The 12,100-nt window shown below is 43.5% G+C and overlaps 1 protein-coding gene across 1 annotated transcript; it reads right to left on the bottom strand.

Moving 5' to 3' along the window:
• Positions 1 to 906: 906 nt before the first annotated feature.
• Positions 907 to 2,708, bottom strand: LOC115753874 (pathogenesis-related genes transcriptional activator PTI6-like). Its single transcript, XM_030692714.2, has one exon. It carries the CDS (start codon positions 2,204 to 2,206, stop codon positions 1,142 to 1,144), a length of 1,065 nt encoding a protein of 354 aa, XP_030548574.1. The 5' UTR covers positions 2,207 to 2,708; the 3' UTR covers positions 907 to 1,141.
• Positions 2,709 to 12,100: the final 9,392 nt, after the last annotated feature.

The raw sequence follows: 12,100 nt of genomic DNA, 5'->3' as shown, positions 1-12,100 counted from the left end.
ATAGTCACGAGTTTGACTCCGATTAGCCCGGTCGGGAACTAGTCGCGTTGTGTTCGAGCTTTGATCGCTCCCGGACGACTAATGTGGATGGGTCTTGATACAAAAAATTCGAAATTGAATCGAGTGGCCACAGAAGTCGCTAGAGAGGGCTAACGAAGTCAATAATGATGCACAACAATGAATTCCCTCCTGGCTTTGTGGACACAACACATTCCTGATTTCGTCCCCGTTTCATAAACTTGGCGGCAGCAGAGTCTTCGTAACAGCGCCACCCACAGCCGGCAAAAGGGTGGGAGGGACCACATAAGGATTTGCTGTCATCCACTCTCCTCCACCAAGAGATGATTTTTCTGGTTGGGGAATATAGCAGAGCGTCCACTTTAAGCACCACGACGGATCCGAGTCGGGTCGAATCGAGCTCTGAGCATTTTCGATCACCTTCAATGCCGAGCTCGAGCAGAACGAGTAATGTTCGATGAAGCCCGAGTCGAGCAACTCGATTGACTGATTGAGAGGGAAATAGTAAGTATGGACTATATGAAGGAGGAGATTTAAAAAAAAAAAAATGGGCTTTCTGAGAAAACGAGACGCCGTTTCATACGAAGTCGCACCGACTTGACCCGATCAAAAGCTCCGTTCCAACCGCTAATCGCGCCTGCTCGTTTGGTGCGCCTCCGAAAAAAAAAAGGGGGGGGAAGGGGGAAGGGGAAGGGGAATGCCACTGTGTACGATTGAACGTAGACACGTAATGGACTTTTCATTCGCCACGTAGATAATTATGTCGAACACAATAAAAATAAAATAGACTAATAAACTGAATGCGCCACGTGGGAAAGGGAGGCGCCAAACGAAAATAATGCAACCCTCTCTTCTCATTGCTCCGTCGGCGTCAACGGTTGTACACTGTTAACAAGGCCAACATACACTTGCGACTTTTTCATTATTATTCCCGGGAAAATAGTACACAATCAAAATCTCGGCAACACAAGACTCATGATAAACGAACTCGCCGGGGATTTCTTCGCCGCCGGTGGAAAATCTGCCAAAATCCGGCAGGTCAACGACGGCTACGCTCACTCCAAAACAACACTGTTCGTTACGAAAAACTCGGTCTCTCTCTCTCTCTCTCTCTCTCTCTCTCTCACGCTGAAAGTACGGCGAGAGGGTCCGACGAGAACCAATCCCCGATCTCTTCGAAGTAGTCGTCGACCTGGCATATGTCCATCGGCAGTGACCCGAAGTCGTCCGACGACATCGTGTCGAGGAACACGTCGCTCAGGTCCTCGCTCAGGCTCAGCATGCTGCTCTCCGGGAGGGCGGCGTTGTGCGTGTCCTCGAACAGCGACGACTCCATCAGAGGATCGAAGTAGCTGTAGATGTCGTCGAGGAACGGCAAGTCCAGCCGCCAGTAGTCGTTCGAATCGGCCAAGCTCGTCTCCCCCTCACACTCCAGATCGTCGCGAGCTTCATCGACCGGCTCCTGAGCCGGCGGTCCGGCCGGGTCCTGACGGAACTCGGCCTCAGCACTGTTATTGGAGCGAGTCCGGAAGTGGAGGACGGAAGTCGGGGACAAGAGGTTGTGAGACTCCTCTCCGGAGTCGTAGCCGGAGACGGAGGAGGCCGCCACGATCTCATTCTCCGGCGAGGGGTCTTTGCTCGGCGACGGCGTGGAGAAGTTGGTCAAGGCGTCGGGGCCGCGGAGCTTGATCGCGGCGTTGTCGTAGACCATGGCGGCCTCCTCCGCGGTGTCGTAGGTGCCCAGCCACAGCCGCACGCGGCGCACGGGGTCGCGAATCTCCGCAGCCCACTTCCCCCACGGCCGATGTCGCACGCCGCGGAACTTCTTCCCGCCCGCCGCCGACGAGACCTTCAGCGAGGGCCGCGTCCTCCGATCAGCGGGGGCCGAGTCGCCGCCGGAGCAGCTCTTCCTGCGGCCGCCACTGCTGGAGCCAAAGCCGTTCCCGGAGGCAGCTTCGAACTTGATCTCGCTGACATAGCGCTTCACGCGCTGGCGGCGGTAGAGCGACTCGGCGTCTCCCGCCTCCTCGTCGTCGTCGGACGAGTCCGTGGCGTACGGGTCGGTCACCGATATCCGTACGGTCCTGGGCGGATTGGGGGCGTCGTTCTTGGGGTGCTTGGAGAGGAGTTTCCTGGTGAGGCTTCGGTGCTCGGTGTACTTGATGGGGCATAGGATGCTCTGGTCCATTTTCGGCTACTGATTCTCTCTCTCTCTCTCTCTCTCTTTCTCTGCTGGCATCAAACCAAGCAAAACCCAAAAGGAGAGAACAAGATGAAAGAATATCTGCAAGTTTGGGAATAAAGCAGAGAGAAAGAGCAGTGAAATGGAAGCTCTCAACTCAAGAACCTCCAGGAATATAAGGAGAGTGAGACACACACACACACACACACAGCTAAATCTAAATCTTGAGAGAAGACCTCTCTCCCCTCTGACACAGAGGTTTCTCAACAGACGGAGAAAGACGAGAACGAGCGAAAGGACGGGGCGAGGAAAGACGCCCTTTTTATCGAGAAGGGGCAAGCGAGCGTTCTTCTGTGTGGAAAGTTCGCCTGAGGAGGTCCACCTCAAGATTTTCCAGGATAGCAGCAGATACTATCCTATTCTAATTTTAATAACCCATGATACGCAAAAGCGTCTTGCCTGGATGACTTTGGCGCACCACTTGACCGGGGGGGAAAAATGGGGGAAGAACCCTACCCAAAAAAAAGAAAGAACTTTCGTTTCTCCTCCGACCTCGGTCGGCAAAGACTCCGAGAGACTGGAAAAGCTTTGAAGAACGCGATGAGGACGACGACGACGATGACTCGGAGAGACGAGAGTATGTATTCGTGATGGCTTTTAACGGTGAGAGACTGAGGATGCACTGAATTCACTGTTTTATAGCGTCCCAACAAAACCAAAACAGGCGACACTTCCAGCGGGCCCCACCCCACCCCACCCCACCCCACCCCACCCAAAATTTATTTAACGAGTTTCCTTTTTCGCCCTCATTAAAATAATAGGGCGCGACCTTTCTTGGAGTTTTGTGTTTCTTTTTGGTTTGGTGAGAAATTAGGGGCGGGTCGCGTCGTGGCCGGTCCGGCCCAACCGGCGGGTCTTGGCAACGGCCCTGATCGATCCCCGATCCCGGAGACCGCTCACGATCTCGACGCGTGGCCCCGGTGGGGCCCCGGGACGAATGGGTCGCCAATGAGCGATTCAAATGGGAGGTGAGTCAGCATACGGAGTGCTGTCTGGGACACCGTGATGGCAGTCACGTGAGGCCCAAGATACCCGGCCCTGTCCGTGTCCAGTGTCCACCCAAAAAAAAAAAAAAGAAATCGTCGGCCAGACCGGTCTTGATTAGTGCCACGTCACTACTTTGACCTCAACAGGACTCGGTGAGGAGTTTACTCCCCTTCAGACCCGTGATCATGGCCAAATACACCCCAAGGCGCCGAGGTCATAGTGGTAATTTCAACGAGTCTAACCATTCAGCTCGAGCTGGCGAGTGTGGGTTAATGGGTCATTTCGTTTTCACCAGTTAAAAGCGTCGAGCAGACATTTTTTAATTACTTTTGCGATTAAACTCTGTTGATTCAAAATTAAATCTTTTTATTTATTTTTTGCATTTTCTTTTTTAACTTTTTTTTACAGCTCGGGAGTAACATGGGGAGCAACCTAGAATTGGCCGCCAATTTACAATTCGGCTGTTGTACTTCCTCTGGGTTGTTTCTGCCCCAGTGGCTTCTAACACCGAGATATGCGAATATCACGCGCTAGTTACCGCCCCTGCCTCCCACGCGCCGTAAATAATCGCAGAAATGGATTTGTAAGATTCATCTTACTACATGACTTCGCGCCTCGTTGAGGACATAACGATGTATCGGGATGTTATGTGGCACTGAAAACCCCAAAGACAGCTCTCCTTTAAATCGAGAAACTAATTATTAATTTCTCATTAGACGTCCTTTGGTTGATTAAAAAGGATTAAGGTGCTGATGAACACGTGATCAGCTTCCGCAAAAAAGTGCGCCGAAAAAGTAGAATAAGCAGGCCAAGGGAATGGAAGGTTAAACAGTAACCCCAGTTAATTCTTGCAATTTGCAATGTCTTGTAGTTTTATGGGGATCTGACTGGCGCATGATTCGTCCACGGGCTAAGACTTGTCCGTGAAGTGTTTAGTTCTTTAACCCAAGTTATGTTGATCATTTCACACCACAAAGTTGGTGCAAAAAGTATCAAAAAAGTCTTAGATATATTGCATCCGTGCCGATTCAATCCTAAATCTTTTCATCCGATCAATTTAGCCCTAAAAATTTGGCAATTATGTCATTGAGTCCATCGGATCAATTTTAACCGAAAATCGCTAACGTAGATTCCGATCGTTTTTTTCTAATTTTTTTCTTTTTTCTTTTTCCTTCATTGTGATTGCTGAGGGCCGCGACACTCACGCGGCCAAAATGAAGGAAAAGAAAGAGGAAAAAAATAAAAAAAAATCAAATTTTAAATAAAATAGTGAAAAAAAAATATCTATGTTAGCGTCCCTTTACGCCACGTAGGACAACCAGTGTTTATGTCGGCGATTTTCTGTTAAAATTGACCAGATTTACTTAATTAGCATGTAAGTGGTATGACCAGCTAACTTACCACCCAAGCTGTGTTGGTAAAAAAGCTCTTAATACAATAGCTCTTCCAAGTGCGAAAAAAGTGCAATCAAATCAAGATAAGATAAAATGAATGGCTGATGATAATCCCATTCATTTATTTTCTTTGCAAACGAAATTGCGTAGAGTGGTGTTCGAGCGCAGTGACGGCACCATACTTCCTTAGCTCTCCATTCGTCATTAAATAGGGAAAATTGCATATCTAAATATAGAGAAAGAAAGTGGTAGACCGTTTGTTCAATTGTGAATCAAATCGTCTATTGCAAGACATGCGAAATATAGTTTGTGTTTCGTGACTGGATTTTCTAATGTTGTTGTCGAGCTTCCCTTCTTTATGTATATTTCTCCCATTCTTTTCGTTGTTCAACAATCAATCCGAATTCTTTACGCTTCGGACTAGTCCAACATGAAAGAATCTTTTTCTTTCTAGGAATCCTTTTTCTCTCAATCATCAATATGTTTAAAAATTTTCCACCTTTTGTCAAAAATTTAAAAAGGCGTTACCAATTCTTGACAGGTGGCATCGTTCATCCCTCATGGGGCTCTCTCCATACAAGGAGTTCCCACAAGCTAAATTCACACCCTACCAAAAAAATCTCCACCTTTTGTCAAAAATTTAAAAAGGCGTTACCAATTCTTGACAGGTGGCATCGTTCATCCCTCATGGGGCTCTCTCCAGACAAGGAGTTCCCACAAGCTAAATTCACACCCTACCAAAAAAATCTCCACCTTACGTTAGATTACCTTTTCAGGTCAGTTCTTGACAGGTGGCATCGTCCATTCTGCTAATTTGGCCAGTTCTCCATGCCTGACTATATATTATAAGCAGCAAAAATTGGGGTTTTCAAGAGTATTTAATCTCCATGTTAATTAATTGAAGCGATGAAGAGTGAAATGCAAGGAAACACTGCAAAATTGACACGACATGTGAATGTTTGACTGGTCAATTCCCTTATCTTAGACATTTGCTTCTGGCTTAGTAGGATGATTATGGATGAAGACATCTCTTATTCCTACGAATGAATCAATGTACAAGAGCAAATATACTACGGCAATAATGCCTTGGTACCGAATCGGTCCAATCAGGTACGTTAGTCAACGGAAGGAAGGGAATTCTTGGTGACTTGTGTTGTGCGAAACAAGCGACCGAACAATAAATAGACAGAACAAGAAAATAAATCGGACACCGGATGTACGTGGTTCGGTCGTAGAGACCTACGTTCACGGGGAGAGCAAGAACGAATTCCACTATAGAACGAGCGATACACGGAGATTACAGACCAAACTCGAGTAATTCAAACACTCTCGGTGTTTTCCAGCTCCAATTACATTCAAGAACACACATAGTGTTTAGCCCCCAAATTCCTAACGAAATAATTTCTCAATCTCGCAAATGAATTAACACAAATCTAACCTCAAGATTTAATCGGCTTCGACATTTGAATTCTTGATGTAATTCCGCAAACAAAACGCACGAAGAAAACCCTTGCCAAGCACTCGATCATAAATCGGCGCTTCAAGACTTCGTACGATCAACAACGGCGCACAACTCACGGAGAATTCTTTGCATGCCCAAAATGATCCTCCAACTACAAGCATATATAGGTATATGTCAATTCGTGAAACCAGAAAAGATAACTCCATGTAATATTCGATCAACCACTTCAAAAGCTTGGACTTATCCATTTTCTTCTTTGACCAAGTCCAAGTTGGACTTTTCAAAAATTGCCTAACTCTCCAACGTAGATTTCCTTTTGTTTTTCCTTCTTGTTCACGATCAAACCGTGGATTTCAATGTGCAATAGGCTTAGTAGATTTCAAACTTTGTCCAATCTTGCCAAAAGTTATCCAACGCAAGATATTATAGTTTGCTCGATTTTGGATGTTTGTAAAATATTCAATTCGAAATATTTACAATTTCACTTCGGGCTCAAACTCGAGACATATTTCTAACAACTTGTAAGCCGGGACAAATCAGGAAATGGAATTGTTCGGCTCTGATTTGATCTGTTCGCGTGATTTCGGAAATTCAAGCGATGATCAAACAGTTCTCCGCCCGGCGCATGACAACAAAGAAGCCTCACTTCCTCCGGCTTCTTGAAACCCGAACCTCGAATCCGGAGCAGTCTCCGTGGCACCGCAAGGTGATACGCGAATGTGAAAGTCGAGGCGAGAGAGAATTCGGGATCGATCCATATCGACGACACTCCATGTATGTGCGTTAATCCTCTGTTGGGTTTCATGTCCCGATGAATCGAGTCGAAATAATTCGAGGCTGCGTTTGATGGTCAAGATAAAATTCAGAATATTATATGTTTGGCGCATGCTCAAAACAAGAAAAAGTCAAATATAAAGTAAATATAACCCGGATAAAAACTAACCGTAAGAAAGTTGAATAAAGGTGGGTACAACTTGTAATATTCATAATATAAAATTTATTTCTCTCGAATATGTTTTTAAATTAATAAAATACATATAATATTTGAATATAAATAATGTGTCAATTTTGATAAAAAAAATTCAAAGTAGCAAAAAATAACAAAAATTTCCTTTTCTTTACAAAAAAAAAAAAAAAATTTCCTTTTTATTTATATGTTCGATATATTTATATTTATTACATGTCTTAAGTATTTTAGTATATTAGGTACTGTTTTTTTGTCAAAGTATATTATGTACTTTAATAAAATTTTATCAGAGAATGATGGAAGAGGAAGAAAGAAAGAAAAAAATTTAATAAAAATAAGCAAATAAAAATGAAGTAGGCAACATGAGAGATTCTTACCATCTTCATTTGTTCAATTTTTAGGTTCATTTATACTGATATGCCATTTATATCTAATAATGGGCATGGCGTGATGTGAAAATATCATACTTTATTATTACGGTTCACCAAACATCGGATAGGATATAGCATAATTCTTGGATTTCATGTCATATCATATCCAATTTTATCTTGATTAGAAATACAGACGGACCAAACGTGGCCCGACAGTATTACAGTTGAAGACTGATCAGTATGAATGGGGTAACGTACGGAAGCAGAGCCGACTCAATTCATCTCGGAGACATGAACGGAAAAGGGACGGACAGGCTCCAAAAATAAAACTACATTTACTTTACACCAAGTTCGACGGATGGATCACCGGTTGGCCTTGCGTGTCCGAATGCCAAAGAGACCCTCCCTCGGTTTCTTAATTCGCGCACTAAGATCAAGAGCCGAGAGTTTAGTCAGTGCTCGAGCACCGAGTCCCAAAGAGATCTTGGCTCGGGCACCTCCTTCAACGACTTCACTAAAATCATCCGTGCTCAATCATATGAGAAGCCCGTGATTCGAGGACGCGGCCGGGCGACGGCTCGCGCTCGTCGGACCGTAGACGCGCACGAATTTCCAATCGAGGACGAGAGAGGAGGGGACACCCCCCAACTTGGCAATAATGGAGCTTTCCGTCTTTTTCTTTTTTCTCTTTTCTTTTTTTCGGAGCGATGAAAGGGAATAATCAAATTCGAAATATGGAATTACTCGCGGTAAAATTTGGAAATTGCGGACAGGAGAGGAGATTAAACTAAAGACGAAGAGCGGCCAACTCCAACACGACATTGAAGCTTTTTATCGCTGGGGTCCTTCGGGGTCTGCGATTCTTGCGACGAACAAGCTCGAACTTTGATGGAGGCAGATTTATCGAAGTGGGTGTAATTTAGAATGCAAAAATTAATCCCGCGACGTGTCCGTACCACCAAAGATTTAAAAAAAAAAAAAAAAACTCACAGGGCCGGTCGTCACCGCCAGCTTCTTTTTGAAGCGAGAGATGTTTTTTGTTTCTCTCTCTCTCTCTCTCTCTCTCTCTCTCTCTCTCTCTCTCTCTTGCTAGCTCTCGCGCGCGCGCGCACGCAAGCACGCACGCACGCACGTTGATGTTCATCGTCACTAGACATTCGGGAAGATTACAAAAAAAAAAAAAAAAAATCATAAATTTTTTAGCCAATTTGTTCCCGAATCTTTTAATTGTATCAATTAAGTTATAAACCTTTTACGTTTTTTTTCAATTAAGTCTATCCGATTAATTTTGATCGGAAATCACCGACGTTGGCATTTTTTAATAACATCTTATCATTTTTAAAATTACATGTTTATTCGTTATTTTCTTTCCTTATTCTTCTAGCCAATCGCCAAGTCTCAAGACAGCCTCACCCTGCCCCTGGCAAGGCTCACCCTCGTTGGCCCTCCTCGAGGCCCGCAACCTATTAGAGGAAAAAGGAAAAAAAAAAAAAGAAAGGGAAAGAAAAATAAATTAATTAAATTTAATAAAATATCTAAATACTATTACATTACCAACGTCAACGCGTTACGTAGAACGACCGACGCCCATGTCAACGATTTCTGATCAAAATTGGCCACATTGGCTTAATTGGCAAAACGTGAAAAAGTCTATAACTTAATTGACTTAATTAAAATGTTTGAAACCGAATTGACAGAATTACAATATGTTTATAAATTTTTAGATAATTTTTCGACGGAGCTTCTCTCTTATATTTCTCCTTTTTAGATCTTCTCTCTTAGTGTTTTAATTACTTTCTCTTTTGTTCAAACTAAGCATTCGATGGGTTAACAAATTCATTCACAATTTACATAGCGCAGGGCCAATATAAATGATTTTTTTAAAAGAAGTGTTGACTTAAAAATATTTGTAAACAACCGCGTAACTCTAATGAAGTTCTCTCTCGCGTTGGGCTTCGAGGCCATCCGCATGCATTCCGACACGAATGACACATATGCGCCATTACTGTCATTAGACATGGCCACGGGCTCATTTGGACTCGGAATCGGCGCGTTAACTGGGATCGCCGGTTTCGAACCGAAACCGACCCGACCTCTCATGGGCTGATTATGGTTTAAAAAAAATTAGGAACCAGCCCGTAGCTGGCGGTTCCGAATTGCAAAAAAAAAAAAAGGGGGGAGGCTCTTTTCCCCTCTCAATGGCCCAAAATTAGGCCGAACCGGAACCGGTTCTTGAACCGGCTCGGAACCAGTAATTTCGAACCGGAACGTGGACTGCCCCTTCAAGAGCCGGTTCCGATTCAAGCATGGCCACGAACCGAAGCTGCCGGTTCATGAACGGAAACTGGCGATTTACGCCCGTGGACATGTCTAGCTGTCATGTGTTGTTGGGTCGGAACGCACGCTCGACCGCTAGATGATTTACGAACCATCATCGAGAAGTCAATAAATGCCGCGTCATTCGGGCTCATGACATTTTCTTGTTTCCTTCGTATTTTAGTTGGCATGTGTGCTTCATTTTAGCATATACATTTTGAAGAAGACAAACACGTAACGTAGCTATCGGATTAATTCGAGAGGAGAGTCCTCGCGAATCATAGGAGAGGTCAAAGACCCCCCCGAAGTCATGCCGAATTGACTCTGTTTGTCTGATCATGTACTCCATTGAATGGACAGGCGCCATAAGTCCCAGACACGTTTGTTAAACGTCACTGAGATTATGTTAGGTTCGAATCTCCAAAACCGAACCTGGTTTTTTGGGTCCTGTCCATACCGCCTCCCACTCGCGGGCACGACCCGATTTAATAAATGGCTACTTACTAGGTTGATATCTCTTCTCGAATTAGAAAATACTTTGGACTGAGATTTGGAGAGAGACGGAGGATTCGACCCGACCGCTCTTGAATTGGTCGACGTGGGTACATCAGACATGGGTCTCTTTTTCTCTCTCTCTCTCTCTCTCTCTCTCTCTCTCTCTCTCTATGTCCTCATCAATTCGCTACGTGGGTAAAGCATTGGTCGGAGAGAATTCGATTAATTAGGCTTTCGGAAAATTGTCCAAAAAGCCTTCAACCTATTATGCAGAGGTCAATTCAGTCAAAACTATACCAATTTAGTTCTAAATCTTTAATTTATTTGCTAATTTAGTCCTAAGTATTTTGATAGTTTATCAATTTAGTCATAAATCTTTTGTCGATTTGCTAATATGATCATTCTTATTGGGGTGTGGTACATACTCCCCATCGACAGGAAGGTACGTGAGTCCATGAATATATATAAATATATTCGCTTATAATTAAGTGATATAACGAAAGGTGCGAGATGCTAATTATAGTAGAATCTTCCGCTAGACATAGCCCTAACTTAAGAATGAACTATGATTAACATTGTGTTGATATCTCTTTTTCGCTTTTATGCTTTACTTCGTTGTGATTGTATGCCGAATTCGAACACTTCTGACCTAATATAGAAATTATATATATTTGATTAAATTAACAAGTTTTTAAAAGGTTTAGGACTAAATTGTCACAAAAATGGTTTAGGACTAAGTTGAGACAAAAAAAATGTTTGAGGCCCAAATTGAAAAATCATCAAAAGGTCTAGGATTAAATTGGCTACCGTATAGTAATTTTAGGACGTTTTTGAACAATTATCTCACTAAACTTCAGTAGTCTTAAGTCGCTCCTTTTGGCAATTACATCAATTTAAACATAATGAACGGGGAAAGTATTATGTATAGAAAATATAAAAATCTACTTCTGAATTCGTAGATCTAGGCAGCAAGTACCGTCGTTATTCGGATTTTTCTTCTTATCCATGGTCGGCGGGATGCATGAACTCGATAAGCAATTATGGTAAGGCGTACGCCACGTGTCGACCAAGGAGGCCGCTTGTTCATCTATCCTCGATGATCAGAGAATAATTAAAGAAGGAGAAGAAGGAAAACTAATGTGGTATTAGCTTCTGGGCTGTCAAAGTGAGTCTCGAATGAAGAACTCATGGGCTTGGTTGAGATGATAATAGGCCCAGTTCTATTTAGCCCTTCTTCAACACGGATCGTAAAAAGACCGGACCATATCCAATCGGGCCATGCTATGTCCTTCGACAAAATTTCTGTAGTTTTGGCAGGCCTGCCTGACAATAAAATCGGAGGAGATATAATTGAAGTATTTGTTTGAGCGAAAGAATTTTTTAAGAATTAGTTTTTAGGATTTTCACGCGTTTGGTTTGTCGAAAATGATTAGTATTAGGAAAATGAATCCCTGATCCGGGAAGGGAAAAATATTTTCCTGAAAAAATGATTTCTCGAATAGCATTTTCAGTTATGATGGGATTTTCTCCGATACAAACTTATCATAAGATTGAGATTAAATAGGATATAAGATCTTTTAATTCACGTGCTTGTTTTTTTGGCTTGAGCAAAGATACGAGAATGCAAGAGAAAGGATGTAAAATTATATGATATTTCCTTCAAAATTGTATCGGAAATCGAACTTAGCACTCATGATATTAGCGTCTCCACAGTATAGTGGTCCATTCATTTACCAAAACAATAATCGAATTAATCTATTCCACTCGATTGTTGCCAGCTCAGCGGTTGGTGCAGAAACAAAAGAGTGCCGGCTCAGCGAACGTGCGCCAGAGCTCCAACCGGAGCCA

This window comes from Rhodamnia argentea, chromosome 10 (genome assembly GCF_020921035.1).
Source record: "Rhodamnia argentea isolate NSW1041297 chromosome 10, ASM2092103v1, whole genome shotgun sequence".
In the NCBI taxonomy this organism is placed as follows: domain Eukaryota; kingdom Viridiplantae; phylum Streptophyta; class Magnoliopsida; order Myrtales; family Myrtaceae; genus Rhodamnia; species Rhodamnia argentea.
This window is presented reverse-complemented; position numbering and strand designations above follow the sequence as displayed.